Below are 22,974 nucleotides of genomic sequence, written 5' to 3'. Positions count from 1 at the left end.
TATAGGACTCTTGATGACGGTATTTTTCTTTGAGCACTTTAAATATATCAGCCCACTGTCTTCTGGCCTCCGAAGTTTCTGATGAGAACTCTGCAGATAATCTTCTTGAGGGTCCCTTGTATTTGATCTGCCACTTCTCTCCTATTGCTTCCAGATTTCTTTTTTTGTTCTTTATCTTAAGCAAGTTTGATTATAATGTATCTCATTATGGGTTTCTTTCAGTTCATCTCGCTTAGAGTTTGTTGAACTTCTTAGATGTTTATATTTTGTTTATATTCATGTCTTTCATCAAGTTTGGGAAGCTTTCAGCCATTATTTCTTCAAATATTTTCTCTACTCCTTTCTTCTTCTGGGACTTACATGATACTTATGTTAGTCCACTTGATAATGTCCCATAGGTCTCTTAGGACTCCGTTTGCTTTTCTTCAGTCTTCTTCTTTCTCTTCCTCAAACTTGATGATTTCCATTGTCCTGCTTCTAAATTTGCTGATTTTTAATTCTGCGTGCTCACATCTGCCTTTCAATCCCTCTAGTAAATTTATTTTAATTTTACTTTCATTGTTATTTTACTTTTCAGCTCTAGAATTTTGTTTTTTTTAGGTTTTTCTCTTTGTTGATATTTCCATTTTGTTCACACATTGTTTTCTTGACTTTCTCTACATCTTCTTTAGTTAAAACAGTTGTTTTAAAATCTGTGTCTAGTTAATAAAAGAAAAAAAAGAAAAAAAATCTGTGTCTAGTGTATCTGTCATTAGGTCTGTTTTAGGAACAGTTTCTGTCATTTTTTTGTCCTCTTTGAATGAGCCCTATTTTCCTGTTTCTTTGTATACCTTGTGATTCTCTGTTGAACTCTGGACATTTGGATCTAATAATGTGGTGACCCTGGAAATCAGATTTTCCCACTTCCCCAGGGCTTATAGTTTTTGTTGTTTTTGTTATTTTTGGGTTTTGGATGGTCAAAAGTCATTTCTGTGCCAAGGATTGGCATGAAGTGTAAACCTAAGGTCTTCTCAGGTCTTTTCTGAGCCTTTCCCTGCATATACAGAGTCACTTTCTAATTTTCCTCATATATGCAGTTGTTTTTAATTGTCCTAATCTTTAATGTTTGGCTCCCAAGAGGGAAAAAAGCAGAAAATGAAGGGAGTGGGGAGGAAAAGTCTGCCAGTTCTTTATTTTTTTAATTTTTTTTAAAGATTTTATTTATTTATTTGAGAGAGAGAGAAAGCAAGAGAGCACAAGCCAGAGGGAGAGGCAGAGGGAGAAGCAGGTTCCCCGCTGAGCAGGGAGCCCGATGTGGGACTTGATGCCAGAACCCTGGGATCATGACCTGAGCCGAAGGCAGACGCTTAACCAACTGAGCCACCCAGGCGACCTGGTGCCAGCCCTTTAAATCTCTGGAAGTCTGTTCAGTTGGAGGGGGAGGGGCTGGCACCGGTGGGTGAGGTGAAACATTGTAATGGCGGCCCACCTCCTTGCCTGCACCTCTGTGGTCGGAAACAACAGAGCACCAATTTTTGATATTTGGAGGATAGGTTCCTTTTTGTCCCTGCAACTTCTACAAGCCTTGTGCAAGCTGCTGCAGAAACATGTACATGCCCAGCTGCCTCCCATGTGGCTAAGGGTGGGGAGTGGGTAGCCAGCACTGCTAAGGACAGAAATTAAACAAGATTATCAGCAATTTACTTTCCATTAGGTCTTCCTCTGGAACTGGAAAGCCTTCAACAGACTCTAGAGTTCCAAAATAATTGCATTGAACAGATCTTGCCAGTGCAGTTGTCTAAGTGAGGAGACAGATCCTGGTACTTTCTACTCTGCACCAATGTCCGCCCCCCCCATCCCCACGTTTTTAAAAGGAATTTATTTTTTAGAGTAGTTTTAGTTAATCACAAATTTAAGAGGAAAGTTCAGAGATTTCCCATATATCCCCTGCTCCCACACATTTAGAGCCTCCCCATTATCAGTATCACTCACCACAGCAGTCCATTTGTTACCAAGGATGAACCTATAGTGACACATCATAATCACCCCAAATCCATTGTTTACCTTCGGGTTTACTCTTGGGGTTGTTCATTCTTTAGGTATACATTTGGAGAAATGTATAACTGCATACATGCATTGTTATAATAGTGTCCTACAAAGTAGTCTCACTGCCCTAAAATATCTTCTGTTTTCTACCTATTTATTCCTTCCCACTCTCAACCCCAGGCAACCACTGATCTTTTTACTATCTCCACAGTTTTGCCTTTTCCAGAATGTGGTATAAATTGGAATTATATGGAACATAGACTTTTCAGACTGGCTTCTTCCACTTAGCGATATGTATTTAAGTTTCCTCCACGTCTTTTCATGGCTTAATAGCTCATTTCTTTTTAGTGTTTTCTTCCGACTTTTGGAACTTAAGAATACAGCTGCTCTAGGGGCGCCTGGGTGGCTCAGTCGTTAAGCATCTGCCTTCGGCTCAGGTCATGATCCCAGGGTCCTGGGATCGAGCCCCGCATCGGGCTCCCTGCTCAGCGGGAACCTGCTTCTCCCTCTCCCACTCCCCCTGCTTGTGTTCCCTCTCTTGCTGTCTCTCTCTCTCTCAAATAAATAAATAAAATCTTAAAAAAAGAATACAGCTTCTTTAAACATCTTTGTGCACATTTTTGTGTGGATGTAAATTTTTAACTCCTTTGGGTAAATACCAAGGAGCACAGCTGCTGGATCAAGTGGTCAAAGTATGTTTAGTTTTTTAAGAAACCATCAAACTGTCTTCCAAGGTGGCTGTATCACCTGCATTCCCACCAGCAATGTCTGAGAGTTCTTGTGGATCCACATCCTTGCTGGCCTGTGGTGTTGTCAGTGTTCCAAAGTCTGGCCATTCTAATAGGTATGTTGCAGTATGTCATTGTGTTAATTTGCATATGATGTGGAGCATCTTTTCACATGTTTACTTGCCCTCTGTATATCTTCTTTGGTGAGGTAGCTGTTAAGGTCTTCAGCCTTTTTTTTTTTTTTTCTTTTTTGTTTTGTTTTCATTTTTATTTATTTATTTGAGAGAGAGAGAATGAGAGAGAGTGAGTACATGAGAGGGGGGAGGGTCAGAGGGAGAAGCAGACTCCCCGCTGAGCAGGGAGCCCGATGCGGGACTCGATCCCGGGACTCCAGGATCATGACCTGAGCCGAAGGCAGTCGCTTAACCAACTGAGCCACCCAGGCACCCCCAGCCTTTTTTTTTTTTTTAAGTAAACTCTGTGCCCAGCATGGGGCTCAAACTCACAACCCCAAGATCAGGACTTGCATGCTGTACCTACTGAGCCAGCCAGGCACCCCCAGCCTATTTTTTAAGAGTTGTGGAGGTTTTTTGCCACTTAAAGAGTTCTTTGTGTATTTTGGATAACAGTCCATTATCAGATGTGTCTTTCACAAATATTTTCTCTCAGTCTGTTGCTAGTCTTATTCTCTTGAGATTTTGTTTTGTAGAGCAGAAGATTTTAATTTTAATAAAATCAATCTGGTCAGTTATTTTTTCATGGATTATGTCTTTGATGTTGTATTGTTGTATCTAAAAAGGAATCACCATATCCAGGGTCATCTGGGTTTTCTCTTATATTATCCCTTAGGAGTTTTATAGTTTTTCATTGTATATTTAGGTCCTCCCAGATGTCTTACTCCTTCCTGACTGCCCCTGCTCCAGCTTGTCCCTGTGGAGGGACAGTGCACCTCTTCCATCCTTGCCTCCGCCCTTTACTTGATGTATGTTTTTCGTTCGACCAGTTCCATCACCTGCCTGCTGTAGACCCTCTTCTGCAAGCAACAGGAGTAGGTAAACAAGTAAATAAAGATGAAGAACTCATGCTCTAATTCACGCTAATGCAGCCTGCCTCTTGGGGTCATCTTCCTATTAATATTGCTAGCATTTGATTGTAGTGACATGGATCCAGGCTTCTTAATCAAGATCCTCCCCTAACGGTAGTAGAAACTACAAGCAAATGGGCAGAATACGTTGGGCAATGTTAAATCTTTCTAAGAGGTCTTGATAGATGAATTTCAGATCTTCTGGACTCCAGGGCAGGCCTACATCCCTCTGTAAAGCTGTTAAGTGAAACATGTCAGGTTAATGTCACAGCAACTCACAGGGTTATTTGTTGGGCAGTCACTAACTTGAGGGTATCTGCATCCGTTCACTCCAGAGTTGGCATTCAGTCTTTAGGTCTCTTGTTCATCCTTGACTTCGACACACACAGCTCTCTCCAGGAGGACTTCCCACAAAGAGACAAACCACAGAGCTGCCACGGAGGGCTTCTTTTTGCCACTCCTCCGAGGCAGGCTTCCAATTCCTGTCATTTGGAAAGGACCTGAATAAGCGTTCCCCTTTGTGATAGGAGATGACTCTCGATGGTACCTTGGCTTTCTTAGCTCTTCCCAAATTTGGAGGTTTTGATTTGCTGTTCCTGCGAAACCGGCTTTCCTGACCCCCTCTTCTTTCCCTAGGTTGAAACGGCAGCCACAAAGGTCCATGCTACCATCCCTGCCCTGTGGCTGAAGGAGCAGGTGTGTTTCCTTCTGAAGCTTATGCTGCAGCAGTGTGGGACCCAGTATGAACTGGGGAAGCTTTTACAGCTCTTTGTTGGAATAGAAAAGCTCTTCTCTGATGGTAAGATAGTCCTTACAGTTAAGTTGTTGTTAAGAAATTAGCTTCCTTAATCTTGAAAAATATTTTAGAAGGGCAGTCAGGAAATGAAAACACATATGATATATAACATTACATTTACAGTCCCTAATGAGGTATGAAGAAGAGGTTGCGGGAAACGTCAGTCATGGTTAAAGCATTGAAAACAGCACAACTGGGTATAATCTCGAAATAATACAACTGTCTACTCCTTCTGAGGACTTGTCAGCTGCATTTCCCCCTGACTAGTCTCCACCCCGTCACTGTCATTCTTTGTTCTGACAAGTAGCCTTAACATGTCATCATTGCTCAGGGTCACAAACTCTGTTTCAGGAATGACTAATCCATTTTGAAGGTTTCAAAAACAGAATGATACTTATTTTTTGCGGATTCCTCCAGACACTGGCAGTCTCTAAGGTTGTTGCTGATCGAGTGAAACCAATTATTGCCTTACCTTCTTTGCGACTTGATAATTTCAAGTTTTTGTTGCATGATTATGTTGTTGTTTTATACTAGATCCTGACGTTTTCACTACTAGGGTTATTTTATCACATTTAAACTCAAAGAAACTCACCTGGAGAGCTCATATCTGCACAGAACATGACCGAACGCTGGGCTCAGTGCCTGTGGTGCAGGCTGGCAGGGCTGAAGACTGGGAACAAAGAGGGATGTTTCCAAACGCAGTGTCTGTAAAAGGGGACTTGTCCATTACTCTGTAGACCAAATAGTAGGTCTTTTTTTTTTTTTTTTTTATTGAGAGAGACAGAGAGCATGAGAGAGAGGAGGGTCAGAGAGAGAAGCAGGCCCCCTGCTGAGCAGGGAGCCCGATGCGGGACTCGATCCCGGGACTCCAGGATCATGACCTGAGCCGAAGGCAGTCGCTTAACCAACTGAGCCACCCAGGCGCCCCCAAATAGTAGGTCCTTTTAACATGCAGGTGTTTTCACTGATCTGTAGTAATTTTAATTTTTTTCAGAAATGAACTTCCTGTTTTCTTGCCAGAGTTACTGTGTCCTTGAAAAATTATAAGGCTTGTCTATGTTGTTAACCGTTATACTGCTTTTATTCTTAAAATTTTTTTGTTTTTATAGAACATTTGTGTTCTCTGTGTGTATAACATGCATGTGCCTAGAGAAAAGAAGTTGTTTTTCTAAAAACCTGGGTTTTATATGTTGTCAACAAAGAAACCCAGCATCCCCCTACTGGTGGATATTGTGCAGGGTGTCTCCCTGTCCCCAGAACTACCGAAATCACACCACAGCCCAGCAGGTGCCACTGGGAATAGGCTCCTATAGAATGTTTTTCATGCCCCTCCTTGGTTTTGGCTCACCCACATCGGACTCTGTGCTCAGCACAGAGTCTGCTTAAGACTCTTTCTGCCCCTCCGCTTTGCTCCATGCTCTCTGTTAAGGCACTTGGCTATTGACCACCTGCAGTTTGAGCTGTCCTGCTGGTTCTGTGTCTTCATCCACATGATGTCTGCACTGAATGAGCAAGTGAACAGTCATAAAAACAAATTTGTTCAGGGTTGGAGAAAAGTCCAGAAAGAGATGGGATCGGCCTGAATGAATGGCCAGATCTTCCCAAGGTTGACTGAGTTGCTACTACATAGCAGACCACCAACATCTGCCCTGAGCTGTGTAGATTGAGCCCCTATGCGAATCTTGAATAGTTCTTACATATAAGAGATGGCTTATGGTTTCATCTGCTAGCCAGCCAGAGTAGGAAAATAGGTTTTGTGTTCTCTTTAATCGCATTATTGTGTTAAACAGACATACTTTCCCTCTGATGGCAGCATTTTACTGATTAAATGTTTTATACCCTCTTCTCTTTGGCACAGGTCCAGATGTGAAGAAGCTCTGTGTCCTTAGCCAAATTTTAAAGGACACATCCATAGCCATTAATCATGGAATTATTAGCGGCTACAGCCTTGAGAATTTTCAGCATGAATGTAGATCTATTTTGGAAAAACTGGAGACAGAGGGACAGTTTGCTTTGGCCAGAAGGGTAGCAGAATTAGCAGAACTACCTGTGGACAACTTGGTTATTGAGGAGGTATCATTAGTCTTTTAAGTTATTTGACATCTTAGCTTTTTGAGCTAGCATTAACCAGAATCAAATGAGAAATGTAATTTATAGGAGAAGAGGCTTTTTTACTTTTGATACACACATTACTTTCAGAAATGGATGAGCCCTAGGATGCCCATTAGCATAGAATGTGTGCTTGAAACCAAGGTTAGCTTACAGGATATGCCACAGCTCTTGTGCTTTGAATAGAATTAAATATAGGATGGCTTTGTCTTGAACCCCCTTCAATTAGATAAATTTAGAATTGCTGTTCATAGTTTAACTTTCCAGATAAAATATCCAGGATCATCTGTAGCCAAGTCTCATGTTCTCTGACTTGATTTGGCTTTAACAAGCCTGGCACACGTAGGGAGCATTAGCATTTATGATACTTCTTTATCCAGGAAAGGCTAAAAAGTGTTTTGTTAAATTTCGCAGATAACACGGGAAATGCAGACTTTAAAACACACTGGCCAGTGGTCCCTGAAACAAGCAAGAATTGACTTCTGGAAAAAATGTCACGAGAGTTTTCAGAAAAATTCCATTTCAAGCAGAGCAGCTTCTTCCTTTTTCTCAGCTCAGGCCCCGCAGGCGCCTGAGCCCGCAGCTGAGGAGGGCTGGAGTCGCGCGGGGGAGCGGCAGCTGCTGCTCACGCTGGCTGCGCACTGGCTGGCTCAGGAGGGCCTGGGGCCTGTGGACGAGCTGGAGGAGCTGGAGAAGCAGATCTGGCTCTGCCGCATCACCCAGCACACCCTCAGAGAAAAACAGGAAACAGAGCCCAGGTTTTCGCAGCACATCTCAACTAGTGGGGAACTTTCCTTTGATAGCGTAGCCAGTAAGTTTTCACTCTCCATGTTGGCTGCTCTGAACACATCAAAATACTTGGAAATTAATGGCCTTCCATCCAAAGAGACTTGTGAGAACAGGCTGGATTGGAAGGGGCAGGAGTCACTGGACTTTCTGATTGGGCGCCTGTTGGATGATGGCTGTGTGCACGAAGCAAGTAGAGTATGTCGGTATTTTCATTTCTACAACCAAGATGTCGCCTTGGTGTTGCACTGCAGAGCACTGGCCTCAGGGGAAGCTAGTGTGGATGACCTGCGCCCAGAGATCCATGCTCTCCTACAAAGTGCCGAGCGGCTTGAGGAAGAAGAACCTGGCATTCCACTAAGGAAAGTCCAGAGCAGTAAGTGAAGGAGATCAAACCGCCCTGAGTCCTGAATGGAGCTCTTGGTACTCTTTCCCAGAAAGAAAGGGTCCCTTTTGGCCCACTAGTTATACAAGTCAAGGGTAGTCCATAAACTAGGTAATTAACTAGTCAATGAAATAGAAACTTAAGTCTTAACTAGCTGTATATCAAAGTCAGAGGGAATCTATTTGACTTGTAGCTAGTTCATTAAAATTTACTCTATACCAGTAATCGTGTTTCCAATTGTACATTGATAGTATATAGAAATATGCTGATTTTTGTGTTAATCTTGTATCCTGCGACCTTGCTAAACTTGCTTATCCTAGGGGTTTTCTTATAGATTCCTCGGTATTTTCTACAGACGATACTATCTGTGAATAGAGGTGGTTTTATATCTTCCTTTCCAATCTGAATGCCTGTTATTTCTTTGTCTTGTTTTATTGCACTGGCTAGGACTTCTGGTATGACATTGGATAGAAATGGTTAAGAATAGACATACTTGCCTTGTTACTGATTTTAGGGAGAAAGCATTGTCTTTTTTTTTTTTTTTTTCTGATTCAAGTATAATTAACATACAGTATAGTTTTAGGTGTACAGTGTGATTCAACATTTTTAAACATTACTCATTGCTCATCAGGGTAGGTGGACTCTTATGGCCTTCACCAGTTTCATCCGTCCCCCCCACCCACCTCCCCTCTGGTAACTACCAGTTTGTTCTGTATAGTTAAGAGTCTGTTTTTTGTTTGTCTCTTTTTTTCTTTGTTCATTTGTTTCTTAAATTCCACATATGAGTGAAATTACATAGTATTTCTTTCTCTGACTGACTTCTTAGCATTATACCCTCTAAGTCCATCCATATTGTTGCAAGTGGCAAGATTTCATTCTTTCTTATGGCTGAGTAATATTTCACTGTCTATATATACCACATCTTGGTTCATCTACAAATGGACACTTGGGTTGGTTCCATATCCTGATTATTGTAAATACTGCCGTAAACATAGGGGTGCATATATCTTTTCGAATTAGTGTTTTTGGTTCTTTGGGTAAATACCCAGTAGTGGAATTATTGGATCATAGGTTAGATCTATTTTTAATTTTTTGAGGAACCTCCATACTGTCTTCCACAGTGGCTGCACCAGCTTGCACACCACCAGGAGTGTACAAGGGTTCCTTTTCCTCACCAACACTTGTTATTTCTTGTGTTTTTTATTTTATTTTATTTTATTTTATTTTTTTAAAGATTTTATTTATTTATTTGAGAGAGAGAGAATGAGAGAGAGAGAACACATGAGAGGGGATAGGGTCAGAGGACAAAGCAGACTCCCTGCCGAGCAGGGAGCCCGATGCGGGACTCGATCCAGGGACTCCAGGATCATGACCTGAGCCGAAGGCAGTCGCTTAACTAACTGAGCCACCCAGGTGCCCCTTGTGTTTTTTATTTTAGCCATTCTGACAGTTGTAAAGTGATTATCTCATTGTGGTTTTGGCTTGCATTTCCCTGATGATGAGTATCTTTTCATGTGTCTGTTGATGATGATGATGATGATGATGATGTTGATGAGCATCTTTTCATGTGTCTTTGGCCATCTGTATGTCTTTGGAAAAATGTCTGTTCATGTCTTGTATTTTTTTTAGTTGGATTATTTGTGGTTTTTTGGTGTTGAGTTATAGAAGTTCTTTATATATTTTGGAGATTAACCCCTTATCAGATACATATTTGAAATATCTTGTCCCATTCAGCAGGCTGTCTTTTGTTGATGGTTTCATTTACTATGTAAAAGCTTTTTATTTTGGTGTAGTCTCAATAGTTTAATTTTGCTTTTTCTCCCTTGCCTGAGGAGACATTATGTAGAAAAATATTTCTACAGCTGATGTCAGAGAGATTACTGCCTATGTTTTCTTCTAGGAATTTTATGGTTTCAGGTGTCACATTTAGATCTTTAATCCATTGTGAATTTATTTTTGTGTGTTGTGTAAGAAAGGGTCCAGTTTCATTCTTATGCACGTAGCTCTCCAGTTTTCCCAGCATCATTTGTTGAAGAGACTATCTTTGAAAGCATTCAGTCTTTCATAGTTAAGTATGATATTAGCTGTAGGTTTTTTGAAGATAGGCTTTGTCATGTTGAGGAAGTTCCCTTCTATTCATAGTTTGTGAGAGTTTTTTTTATCATGAATCAGTTGTTGCATTTTGTCATTTTTTTTCCACATCTATTGATATGATCATGTGGGTTTTTTCTTTAGACTATTGATTGATTACATTAGGTAGATTACATTAATTGAGTTTTAAAATATTAAACCAGCTTTGTCTTCTCAAGATAAATCCCATTTGGTCATAGTGCATTATTCTTTAGATACATTACTATAATCAGTTTTCTACTTGGAAAATTTTTACATTCATGTTCATGAGGAATATTGACCTGTACTTTTTTTTGTACTGTCTTTGTCTGGTTTATGCATCTGGGTAATGCTGGTTTCATGAGCTGGAAAGCACTCCTTCCTCTACTGTTTTGGTTTTGTTTTGTTTCCTTTGGAAGACATTGTAATGGAATTGGTGTTATTTCCTCTTTAGCTGTTCAGTAGAATTTACTAGTAAAACTATCTGAACCTGGAGATTTATGTTTTGGAAGACTTTAAACTACAAATTTAATTTCTTTCTTAGTTATACAACTAATCAGGTTATCTTTTTCATCTTTGAAGAGTTTGGTAGTTTGTAGCTTTTGAGGAAACATTTTTTCCTGCCTTTTGGGTTATTTGAACATTTTTTAGTCTTCCATTTTAATTTATTCTGATTTTGACTATATATCTTTGCATAGTTTTTTCATTGGTTGCTTTATGGATTACATTAAACTATCGTAACTTTTTACAGCCCACTTTAAAAGCTGTATTTTACTACCTCCGCTGGAATGTAGAAACCTTACCACCTATAGGGTCCTTCTTTTCCTTTATGTCCTACTTTTTTTTTTTTTTTTTTTAAGAGAGCACATGCTCATGTGCACAAGCTGGGGGGGTGGGGGCAGAGGGAGAGGCAGAGAATCTCAAGCGGACTCTGAGCCGAGCAGGGAGCGTGATGGGGGACTTGATCTCACAACCCTGAGATCATGATCTGAGCTTAAACTTAAGAGTCCTTCGCTTAGCTGACCTGAGCCACCCAGGTGCCCCTACTTGCCTTATATTACATCTCCATAACATTGAAAACCCCATCAAACAATGCTAGCATTTTTACTTTCAACCAAAAAAACATATTTTTAAAAACTCAAGAGAATAATTATAATTACACATTCTCTTAGTTTTTCTTCATCGTTTTTATTCATCTGAGAATGTCTATTTCACCTTCATTCCTGGAGGATGATTTTTGCTGGATATAGAAAATTCATTATTTTCTTTCAGTGCTTAAAACATATTGTAGAACTTCCTTTTGATCTTCATAGTATCTGGTGGAATAATCTGCAAGTCATTTGAATCATTTCCCTTATCAATAATGCATTTTTCTCTGGTTGCTTTCATTTTTTTTCTACCTTTAGTCTTCAGTAGTTTGATTATACATTGACGGGCATGTATTTGGGTTTATCCTGTTTGGGGTTCACTAGAACGTTCTTGAATGTTTAGGTTATGTGTTTCACCAAATTTCAGTAGTTTTCAGACATTATGTTTTCAAAGCACCATACTCGTAGTCCTCTCCTTCTGGGACTCCAGTGACCCAAATCACAGAACTTTTGTTACTGTCTCCAAGTCCTTTAGACTTTATTCCATTTTCATTTTCATTTTTTTTCTCTTTGTTGTTCAGATTGGATTTTTTTTTTTTTTCAGATTGGATAATTTCTGTTTGTCCACCTTCAATTTCACTGACTCTTCTGGTATTTGCATGCTGCTATTGAGTTTATTTTTGTGATTTTAAAATTTCAGTTATTTTTCCCTTCCAAAATTTCCATTTTATTCTTCTTCATACCTTCTGTTTCTTTGAGACTTTGTTTTTCGGTTTGTCTCAAGAACATTTATAATTGTTCGTTGTAACAATTTGTAAAAAAGCTGCCTACACTATCAGGTAATTTCAACAGTTAACGTCATTTTATTATTATTTATTTTTTTTTTTTAAAGATTTTATTTATTTATTTGAGAGAGAATGAGAGAGAGCACATGAGAGGGGGGAGGGTCAGAGGGAGAAGCAGACTCCCTGCCGAGCAGGGAGCCCGACGCGGGACTCGATCCAGGGATTCCGGGATCATGACCTGAGCCGAAGGCAGTCGCCCAACCAACTGAGCCACCCAGGCGCCCCAGTTAACGTCATTTTAGTACTAGGTGTCATCTGTTGATTGTTTTTTCTCCTGTGAATTGAGATTTTCCTGCATTTTTGTATGCTGAGTAATTTTGAGTTGCATCCTGGACATTTTGATTAGTATGTTATGAGACTCTGGGTCTTGTTTAAATCTTATGAGGAATGGTGTTTTTTTTTATTTTTTCAGCAGGCAGTTGACCTGGTTAGGTGTGGGCTACAGGTTCCAACCCACTCTCTGTAGACTGTGGTTCTATTATCAGTTCGGATTTCAAAGCCTTTGTGGTGCCATTCAGCTCCGAGGTGTGTGTATGCAACAGCCTGAGATCAGTCTGCAGCCCGGTAGGAGGCTGTGAATTAGGTGCTCGGGGTCTTGCTACGCTGACTAGGAGCAGATTTCCATATGCAAAGCCTGGGAGTGAGCCCTAGAGTTTATAAACAACTTTATAGCGTGGCTTTCTGACTCTCTCTCCCAAGTATTTTCTGGTTCCCTGAGGCTTCCCTTTTCAATCTTCTGGCACAAAGTTGGAGTCCTAGCTCCCCCATTCTGTCAGCACGTCCCTGACCACGCCCGCATCGTGGGCCAGCAGACAGGAGGATAATGCGAAAGGAAACAAGGACTCACTGCATTGTCTTGGGACCAGAACACCTCGAATCTAAAAATAAGGTTCCGCTCTGAGTTTGGGATCTTACTAGCTGCTGCCTCGGCCCCTCCCACCGCAGTCTGGGCGCTGCTTAGGAGCTGAGATGAGAGAGAAAGGGCATCAGGAGCTCCCTTTCCTGCTCCTGGAGTGCGTGCTCTCTGTCAGTCTTAGTGCTTGGTTTTGGGTTTCAGGCAGCATTGCATTCAGGCTAGAGGTTACTAGAGGGGAAAAGATGATAATCTGTGTCATTTAGTGCTGTCTGCTGTGTGCCGGGTTTTCCCCTGAGTCCAGTGGGTGAGCAGTGAATGGGGTAGTGAGCTACTTCTCCCTGCCCTAGAACTGGAACCCCAATGAAGGATTTTAAGCAGGGAATTACACGGTCTGAGTTGCTATTTACTTTTTGGTCTTTAAAGCATATTTTTTAATGTGTAATATCTTAAATGCAAAAGTATTACATGCTTAGTGTAACAGATCACAGTACAGGAGTGCATAAAGTTCAAGGTGAAAGTCATCTACCCAGTCAACACCACCCCCACCACGTTCCCCCGAATAACGTCTTTTACGTGCTTGGTACATGTCACTTTCTCTGTGTGGGTTTACACATGTACATGTGCACATACACCCCTTTTATTTTTTACAAAAATGAAGTTATATCATTATTCTACATTTTTTCCTGTCAGTACACATATATTGACCTCATTCTTTTTAATGGCTGCAGAGTATTCTGTATGGATGTACTATTTAATGCTGTATTGATACACACTTAAATTATAATTTTACTCAAATTAAAATTTTATTACTTAACAGTACTTTATTGATACATACTTAAATTCTTCAATTTTGTTTTGTTATTAGGAACAGTGTGACTCTTTTCTACATTTTTTTCCCTAATAGAAACCCTTTCTCAAATTAAGACCATTTTCTTCTGTTTTCAGCTGAGAGCTTTATTTTTTTAAAGATTTTATTTATTTATTTGGCAGAGAGAGACAGCTAGAGAGGGAACGCAAACAGGGGGAGTGGGTGAGGGAGAAGCAGGCTTCCCGCCAGGCAGGGAGCCCGATGCGGGGCTCGATCCCAGGACCCTGGGATCATGACCTGAGCCGAAGGCAGATGCTGAATGACTGAGCCACCCAGGCGCCCCTGTTTTCTTTTTTAAAATCAGGAATGGATTTTAATTTTTTTTATCATGCCTTTCAGGCCTCTATCCAGATGAGCCTTGGTTTTTGTGATTGGCATTTTGGAAAGATTCTCCTGAGTCTGTGGGAGATTGACATGGAGAGAGGGGAGGGCCGGCCGCAGCCTCTCACATGCAGGGTCATGAACACTGTAATGGAGGCCGTGACCAGGGACGTGTTTCGGAGACACAGCTAGACCTGGTGACTCATGTGATATCATAAGAAAGGGGAAGGGTGTGTGGAAGAGAGTTTAGCAGACATCTTTGGTGATGATCTAGAGTGTTCATTAGGTGGCTTGGAGTCTTCTGTAGCCTATGAGGCCTCTGAAGTAGCTGGAATTTCCTGGAAGACGGCGATGAAATAAGTTGAAGTGGGGTGTGGGCCCGGTCAGAAGTGGGCCCAGATCCAGGGGGGAGTCGTGGGGGTGCAATGGAGGAAGCTGTGAGCAGAGAGCTAGTGTCATAGGGGGCTGGGGAGAGGCCTCTACTTGCCAGCTCAAAGCCCCCCTCAGACCTGTATCTGCTTCTAGCTTCAAGTTTGGATAGTCAAACGTTTGTGATGCTGCCCCCCTGTGATGAAGTGGTGACTAATCTGGAAACTCTGACAAGCAAATGCCTTCATGGGAAGAGCTACTGCCGGCAGGTCCTGTGTCTGTATGAACTTGCCAAGGTACGTGCCCAAGGGTGGGGTCCGCGGGGGAGCTAGTGGGGGAGCTGGAGCAGGAAGTTGGAGGTAGATTTTGGATTCTGCCAAGTTGGCCCTTCACATGATAATCATGATGTGGGAGCAGATCACTCATCGGGACGTTGGCCCCTGTAAATGCATCCCTGGGAATACTGGGGAGGATGCCAGGCCAGGTGTCGGGCCTTTTGAGTCCTGGCTGTGGCCCAGCCAGCCAGAAGCGAGGGCAAGACATTTCACACCTCCGGGTTCCTGGTTCTCCCTCTATACATGATGCGGTCCCTTCTGGCCCTGATAGCTTAGTTAGCTGCAGGATTGTTGGGGGACTTCTATGAGGGAGAGCCCAAAATAAGTTGTAAAATAAAATAAAATGGAACGTGAGGACTATAAAGACAGGAACCAGAGCAGCCAAGAATTGTTTGTGACTTCATGCTGATTGAGGGGCAAAAATAATAGACTCTAAGAAGCAGAAGAGCACAAGAGAAATAATGCCAAGCACTAAGGCCCTTTGGAAGGGCTTCTCTGGAGATGGAGGGTTTTGCTGCGGCCATGGGAACGGTATAGGAGGGGCTCTTGCCTTTTTATCCAACTTTCTTACATTTCATAACATTTAAAAAGCTCAGTGTTCAACAAGATGTTAAGTCACCTGATGGTTCGTGAAGACAAGCCTTTCTCTTGCTTGGCTTCAGCTCATTGGTGAAGTGAAAGGACGGACTAGAAAATGGTGCTTGCTGCTTCTAAGGTTCCTGCTCGGGGTGAGGGATCTTTAAGCTCAGCAAACAGAGGAGTCCGTCAGTCCACGTGGGATTTCAGAAAGGGCTGCCTTTTGCTGGCTTTTTTCCGGGCTCCTTCCAGGAGCTTTGGCCGACTTTGCTTTCCTCTCAGGAGCTGGGCTGTCCCTACACAGACGTGGCCGCTCAGGACGGCGAGGCCGTGCTCCGGGCGGTTTTGGCCTCTCAGTGGCCTGACAGATGCAAGCGCGCCCAGGCTTTCCTCAGCACCCAGGGCCTCGAGCCAGACACGGTGGCTGAACTTGTGGCTGAAGAGGTGACCCGGGAGCTGCTGACTCCATCGGAGGGAACAGGTGCCCTACCCGGCCGGCCTCCCCAGCCTCTCAGGCCACATTCTCAAGGTCCCAGCAGTAAGGAGTGGGGGGTTACGCTCCTGTGCCTCCTGCACGCTGCCCTCTGGCCTTGCCAGGTTGCACTTGTCGGGAGAACACGTGGCGTTGTCGTTGTTGCTTTTCGTTTATTGTTTTACGATTATGCTTAGAGCAGCCGGGCCTTTCTCTGAGCTGGTGAACCCCTGCCGACCTGTGAGGTGACACTAGGCCAAGGAACGTGAGCTCAGCAGAGCAGGGAGCTGCCCCGGCGGCTCCCTCGGCATCCCCTTCCGGTGCCCAGGCCTGGGCAGAGTGGGCCTCCCGGTCGGGGACTCTAACCTTGCTCTCAGCTCGCAAGGTTAAAGCCGCACCTTTCTCCCCATCTTTCTCTACGTACAGGACAGAAGCAGATGTTCACCCCAGCAGAGGAAAGCCAGACATTTCTTCAGCTGACCACGCTGTGTCAAGACCGCACATTGGTGGGCATGAAGTTGTTGGACAAGATTTCCTCCGTTCCCCATGGGGAACTGTCTTGCAGTAAGTTCTTGGCCATTTTCTTACGTGCTTGGGGCCCACGGAGGTCTCCAAGAAGTCTCCTGGCGTTAGCCTTTCCAAAACTCCGTTTGGATCCTTGTTCCTGCTCTGGATCCCTGCCCCTCCACCATGGTTAATAAGTTCCTGGTAGAGAGCCAGCAGTTCATTGAAGAAAATGTAGAAAACAACGGTGGAAAAGCAGCCGTGACTGTAGAATCGCACAAAAAGACACCTGGTAACGTGCAGCGGTTAGCTGCTGCTGCTTCTTCCCTCACCCTACAAAGTGGCGATCACCATCCCCATTTTAGGAGGAAACTGAAGCTCAGAGAAGTTGATTAACTTGTAGCTGTCATGTGGCGGAGGAGTTCCTGGAACCCAGACTCTGTGACTTCAAAGCCTGCTAGCTTTCCACAATATCTAGTTCATTCTAGGCATTCGGGAGTATGTGTCCCTCTGATCTTCTCCTATGCAAGTCTGTAGGCTTCAGTTTTTCAAAAATGGCATTATCCTGTGTATACTGTTTATAATTACTTTATGAACATGCTGTCATTAACATCTTTCCATGACAGTATTCTTTTATATATCCTTCTTAGTGGTTACACAGTATTTCTCATAGAATTAAAAATTTTTATACCCTAATTTGGGACCTTAAGATGGCTTCCAATTTTCTCCTGTTTCAAACACTGTGACAAACATCCTTACAGGCGAGTTTATATGCCCATCCGTGATTATGTCCCTAAGATAAATTTGATTTAAGAGTATACCCATTTTTAAAGTTGTATGTGTATATTGCCAAATTCTACTCCAAAGCCAGTGAGGTCAAGGATCTCAGAGGACTGGTGGGGGGGCCTTCTCCAGACAGGCTGTCTGTATAGGCCCCTTCCCCCTCCTGCCCAGGTTCACAATCCTGTCTTACCACCGCCTCACCTCCCCAGCCACGGAGCTGCTGATCCTGGCCCATCACTGCTTCACACTGACATGCCACATGGAGGGCATCATCCGGGTCCTGCAAGCTGCCCGGCTGCTCACGGACAAACACTTGGCCCCCAATGAAGAGTACGGGCTGATGGTATGTAAGCCCCTGACCCCCTACCCTCCTTTCTGAGGAAGGTTCTGAGAGAACAGATAGGCTGGCAGCCAGTTCAGAGCTGGTGAGGTCTTAGGGAATTTGCCCATCTGGATACCACTCTCTACTTGGGTGGGCAGCTCAACCCTCTGCTCCAGGTTATGACTGCTGTCAAAATCAGAGATCGCTCCAGAGGATTTAGCAAATCGCTCCAGTTTTAGCAAAACTTTTATCATGCTGTGTAGATATGAAAGAGCTACTTAATAAGCATGTCATGAATATCTTCCAAATCAACACTGCCACGCTCCAGGGCTGGCCTACCCGCTTGCCAGGGCAGTTCGTTTTCCTAGAGGGCTAAGTCAGCTGTATTTCCCCCCGAAACAAGGTTCAGTGTGATCTCTGAATTGAAATGAGCTGACGACTCATGCCCCTGGTGGCTGAGCAAGCCCCTGGGCACCGATGGCGCGTTGGCACTTACAGTCATGTTTACACACGACAGAGGTGGCAACAGCCCCTGGTGTCCCAGTGACGAGCCTTTCTGAATCCTCCAGAGGAGGAGGCCCCCTGTTGGGTCCATGGGAAGGGAGCGAGGGAGTGAAGAATGGCAGCCTGGCATTAGCCCTTCTGCCCCCTGGAGCTTGGCATCTGGAAGCAACCAAACAGGAGGGTAGTGGCGGGCTGGCTCAGAGAACTCCAGCTGAGGCTGACGCAGGCGGCCCTTGCCCTTTCAGGTGCGTCTCCTCACTGGCATGGGAAGGTACAACGAGATGACCTACATATTTGACTTGCTGCATAAAAAGCACTACTTTGAAGTGCTGATGAGGAAGAAGTTGGATCCGGTAGGTGTATGGTATTTTGAGCTCCAGGATGGCACATACTAGGGACATTTAGGAGTCTCAGACTTCTCCGGAATCATCCTAATCAGGGTGGAGCCCCGGATATGGAGGGAGGGAATTAAAGAACTCCCTAGGACACGCCCTGGAAGCCGTAGCTTCAGGTTGGCTTCAGACAGCTAGCGAATATGCTGACAGCCGTTCAGTGAGGAACAAAGGGAGTCAGTGCGCCTGCACCTCAGCCTCCGTCACCTGTCTGAATGCCGGCTCTGGCGGGGCAAGAACCCTTTCCGTGAGCTCAGTGGAAGTGGATTAAGCAGCTCAGAAGTGGAGAGTTTTGGGCGCCTGGGTGGCTCAGATGGTTAAGCGTCTGCCTTCGGCTCAGGTCATGGTCTCGGGGTCCTGGGATCGAGTCCCACATCAGGCTCCCTGCTCCTTGGGAGCCTGCTTCTCCCTCTGCCTTTCTCTCTTGCTCTGTCTCTCACGAATAAATAAATAAAATCTTTAAAAAAAAAAAAAAGAAGTGGAGAGTTTTCAGGGGACCATGAGAAAGCCTTAGGGAGTGAATGCCAAGGCCTGGGCCTGGAAGGCTGTGGAGCGATTTATGGTGATGACCCATAGGAGGGTCAGAAGCAAAAGAGGCTTGGGAGCAAAGACCAGACTTGCCCGGCCTTCAGGCTCTGTCTGTCTTCAGCATGCTGTGTGACACCAGGCATGTCATTTAGAGCCTCTGTTTCCAAGTCATTCATTTGGCCAATTCGTTGCTTCAGCCTATTGTACCTCTGAAGATTTAAAAACCGAGGCACATTTTTGGCTTCTGGGAACTTGAGCTCAGCCCAGCAGGACTAAAGAGACAAAGCGGAAAAACTCTCCCCAGTGCTGGGCTAGTTTCAGGACAAACCAGTCCCACTGTCAGGAGAGGAGCGAGTCCTGGACCTAGGTACACCTTCAAGATACCCCAGGTTTTTAAGATCGTTTTTGAGGCATTTTTGTTTCTGCATGTAAATATTCTTTTAATAACTCTCTTTCTGATTACAAAAGTAATGCATATTCAGCGTAAAGACACTTGGAAAACAGCACGCCCCAGAAAAATAGCCCTCTGTTGTCTATTGACCATCTGGAGACAGCCACTGCTAACAATTTGGTATAGGCCCTTTCTATGCACAGGCACCCACAAACATAGATACATACATTTTTACACAGTTTTAGCAAAACTTTCATCATGCTGTGTAGATATGAAAGAGCCACTTAATAAGCATGTCATGAATATCTTCCAAATCAACACTGGTTTTAATGGCTACATGGTATGCTCTTAGCCCTTGTTTTGGACATCTGGATTATTTCTAATTGTTTGCTATTAAAATTTATCTTTGTTATGTGCATCTCAGCACTTCTGCTTATTTCTTAAGGGATCGATTCCTAGACATGGAATTGCTAGAGTAAGGCACATGTGCTCATCTTTTCAGTTCTCCCTTCTGACTGGTTTTACCATTCACATTCACACCAGCAGAGAGGATGTGCCTGTTTTCTTACACTCAGGGCAGCATCAACTTCTGTATTCATTTTTGGTTTTCTTTTGGGGGGGAGTTTCTAAGAAACTTTCTGAACCAAGGGACTCAGCCAGTCACGCCTGCCTTGCAGTCACCGGTTGACCTCGGTACCCCCTTTTTTCCTGGGCAGAGCGGCACCCTGAAGACGGCCCTCCTGGACTACATCAAACGTTGCCGCCCCGGGGACAGCGAGAAGCACAACATGATTGCTCTGTGCTTCAGCATGTGTCGGGAGATCGGGGAGAACCACGAGGCAGCTGCCTGCATCCAACTGAAATTGATCGAGTCCCAGCCCTGGGGTGAGCACAGGTCACAGCAGCGTCCCCCGGGCCAGTGCCACCAGCCAGCCAAGGTTCTTAGGGCTAAGAAGGGCGAGAGCCCAGGAGACTAAATACTGTCCACTTCAGCTGCTAACAGCCACTCCGTGGGGCCCCAGCTGAGCAGACGCATGTGGAAGGGCATGTGGAAGGGCATGTGGAAGGGCATGTGAAGGGCTTGTGGAAGGCACCTGCCCCGTTTGCAGTCCGTGTGCCTGCGGTGTCATCCGTCGGGAAGCAGTGTGTCTGCTGAGGCCGGGCCAGCCTGCCTTGATGTTTCTGAGAACTAGAGGAGGCCTACCAGAGTGTGTGCGCTTCAGGCCCGATAGCCTTTACCTGAGACGTGCCTGCCTCCATGTGTGAGCGGGGTTGTTTCCGGTCCAGCCTGCCATCACTGAGTGGGATGGGAGCAGCCGCGGGAGTCACACATCCATCAGGTTTCCTTTTCTCTCCTACAGAGGACAGCCTCAAGGACGGGCACCACCTGAAGCAGCTGCTGCTGAAAGCCCTGACTCTGATGCTGGATGCGGCGGAAAGTTACGCCAAGGTAACAGCAGAGCCCTACTTCAGCCCGGCCTTAGGGCTTGGGGTCTGTGGTGCGATCTGATTTTGTCCCTGGGCTCTTCCAAGTGAAGGGGCCAACTCAGGGCAGAAGGGGTGAGTTCAGTTGCTGGAAGGTTCACAGGGGAGGTGGCAACAGTCTTTCTACCTGTGCCTCCTCTACCCTTGTCCCTCAGGACTCCTGTGTGCGACAGGCCCTGCACTGTCACCGGCTCACCAAGTTGATAACACTGCAGATTCACTTTCTGAACACGGGCCAGAACACGATGCTCATCAACCTGGGCCGCCACCAGCTGATGGACTGTCTCATCGCTCTACCTCGCTTCTACCAGGTAAGCAAGTAAGGAAATCTAGCCAGCATCCTCTCTCCTGCTGTCCCGCTCATGGGGCCCAATGGTCGAGCGACTTGCCTAAGGTGTCAAGGCTAGTGACAGAACCAGGAAAATTCTAAGCTTAACTTGAGCTGAGAAACCAAACTGTCTTCCATGGCAGTATCTGTGAGCATATTGTTTGGACAGAGGCTGGAAAATGGTGAGGCGGTGCGGTCTCCGTTCCTCGTGCTGCGAGGCCACAGACTTGCCCCTTACACAGCTGGGGCTGGATGGGCGGACCTGCCGGAGGGCTGAGCATCTCCTAGCCCCGGTGTTTCTAGGATGGTGCACCTGGGTTAGCAGAGGGAGTCAGGGCTTCTGGGAGGCTGGCTCTGAGCCCTTGAAGAAATGGTTACCAGGGAATCAACCCTTTCCCTGTTCATTACACAGCTGAGTTAGTGGGAAAAATATTGTTTCTCAGCAGTTTTTATTAATGCATTGTGAAGATTAAAAACACTGCAAGATGTCTGGGGTTTAAGGGCAGAGAGATGTCAAACTAACACCAAACTTTTCCCCAACCCTAATACGTAGAGCCTTTCAACATAGTTGATGCCCACATTCACTATGAATGTACAGTATTAAGTTGTTTTCTAGAACAGCTTGCCTTTACTTTTACATCAAATAGGGCTAAATGGAATCTTCCCCTCTATTCCTTTTAAGGCTTCTATTGTGGCCGAGGCCTATGACTTTGTTCCTGATTGGGCAGAAATCCTCTACCAACAAGTGATTCTTAAAGGAGACTTTAATTACCTGGAAGAATTTAAGCAGCAAAGGTTATTAAGATCTAGTATATTTGAAGAGATTTCCACAAAGTAAGTATTAAAATGCCTCTGCTTTGATAAGGTATGGGTAAGAATTTTATGGCTAAACAGAACATGCCTGTAGCTGCCTCTGCTTGAGATGGCAGACGTCAAGAATCCCCAGAAGCAAGAGATCGTTTAACAAATTTAGGCAGACAGATGAATGAGAACAGTGTCCTCCCAGTGCTCTGTATTTAAAACGGGAGGACAGCTACTCAGCCTGCCTGAAGTATCGACAACCCTAAACCTCAGGGGCCCCCTTGGGAGTACTACCCTTATTCCAACTAAGGCGAGCATGAAGGTAACATTTTTAATGACATAATTTCCGTGTTTATCTTACCTGGTATCCCCTAAGACTAGTCTTAGATAATTTCTCAAATTCCAGGATCCTCTCCGTTGTGAGGAGCTGTGTCAGAGTGCAGTTCTCACTCCAAACACAGTAGCTTAACCCGAAGGTTCTTCCGTTTGTCTAGATGTAAACGGCAGCAGCCGGCAGACACAGCTGTGAAAAACCTGAAGAAGCTACTCACATACTGTGAAGACGTCTACCTGTATTACACGCTCGCGTATGAACACAAATTTTATGACATTGTAAATGTGCTGCTGAAGGACCCTCAGACTGGCTGCTGTCTGAAGGACATGCTAGCAGGTTAGGTGGGTTCAGATGAGAGGAGGGTGGGTATCGCCGAGATGACCTGGGTGCCTGCTGTCTTGTACTGAGATGAGCTGCCGACAGACGTTTGCGATCAGAGTAGAATAATGCGTCGGGGATATTTGTCTTCAAGTTGTAAAACCCCGGGACTGACCATAACCAGTCCTTTGTGAATAGTGGGTAAAGAATTAGAGAATTTTCACAAGGAAATTATTTAAAAGTGCTTGTTCATCTATGCCACTTTATATAGGTATTGGTATTAAGATCAAAAGCTCCATCTTCCTGAAGGCTGGCTTCTGTTTAGAGATACAGTATTGATTAAAGAATACCTGTGCCTACAGATTCCAGTTTCAAAGGAATTTAATATTATTTACACAGTTAAGGAACAGATGATACATTTCCATTTGTTAGAAACTGATCTCTATAATAAAATAGATTTTAAATTCACTGTATGTCATTATTACTGCCAAGGAAATCTTAGCCCTTGTCTACCTTAAAACAATCTTTATTT

The 22,974-nt window shown here is 44.3% G+C and overlaps 1 protein-coding gene and 1 long non-coding RNA gene across 4 annotated transcripts in view; both read left to right on the top strand.

Annotated features, from left to right (window-relative positions):
• SPG11 (SPG11 vesicle trafficking associated, spatacsin) overlaps positions 1-22,910 on the top strand; it is an 81,404-nt gene extending 58,494 nt beyond the window's left edge. For 2 of the 3 annotated variants that reach the window (XM_081831019.1, XM_081831020.1), the window contains 13 exons: positions 4,474-4,636; positions 6,492-6,706; positions 7,157-7,904; positions 14,526-14,665; positions 15,563-15,761; positions 16,179-16,316; positions 17,249-17,382; positions 18,111-18,218; positions 19,893-20,061; positions 20,538-20,626; positions 20,817-20,972; positions 21,672-21,823; positions 22,285-22,910. In XM_081831019.1, coding sequence (XP_081687145.1) covers positions 4,474-4,636; positions 6,492-6,706; positions 7,157-7,904; positions 14,526-14,665; positions 15,563-15,761; positions 16,179-16,316; positions 17,249-17,382; positions 18,111-18,218; positions 19,893-20,061; positions 20,538-20,626; positions 20,817-20,972; positions 21,672-21,823; positions 22,285-22,465 — 2,592 coding nt within the window. In that variant the 3' untranslated portion in view covers positions 22,466-22,910. Of the gene's footprint in view, positions 1-4,473; positions 4,637-6,491; positions 6,707-7,156; positions 7,905-14,525; positions 14,666-15,562; positions 15,762-16,178; positions 16,317-17,210; positions 17,383-18,110; positions 18,219-19,892; positions 20,062-20,537; positions 20,627-20,816; positions 20,973-21,671; positions 21,824-22,284 lie in introns of those variants that run through there. The other variant, XR_014148605.1, reaches the window with a different exon arrangement.
• On the top strand, positions 4,648-5,661 carry LOC145723496 (uncharacterized). Its single transcript, XR_014148607.1, has 2 exons — positions 4,648-5,382; positions 5,572-5,661. It is a non-coding gene; the product is annotated as an uncharacterized LOC145723496 (long non-coding RNA).
• Positions 22,911-22,974: the final 64 nt, after the last annotated feature.

This window comes from Leptonychotes weddellii, chromosome 9, assembly GCF_054177405.1.
Source record: "Leptonychotes weddellii isolate Sample4059 chromosome 9, ASM5417740v2, whole genome shotgun sequence".
NCBI lineage: Eukaryota > Metazoa > Chordata > Mammalia > Carnivora > Phocidae > Leptonychotes > Leptonychotes weddellii.
This window is presented reverse-complemented; position numbering and strand designations above follow the sequence as displayed.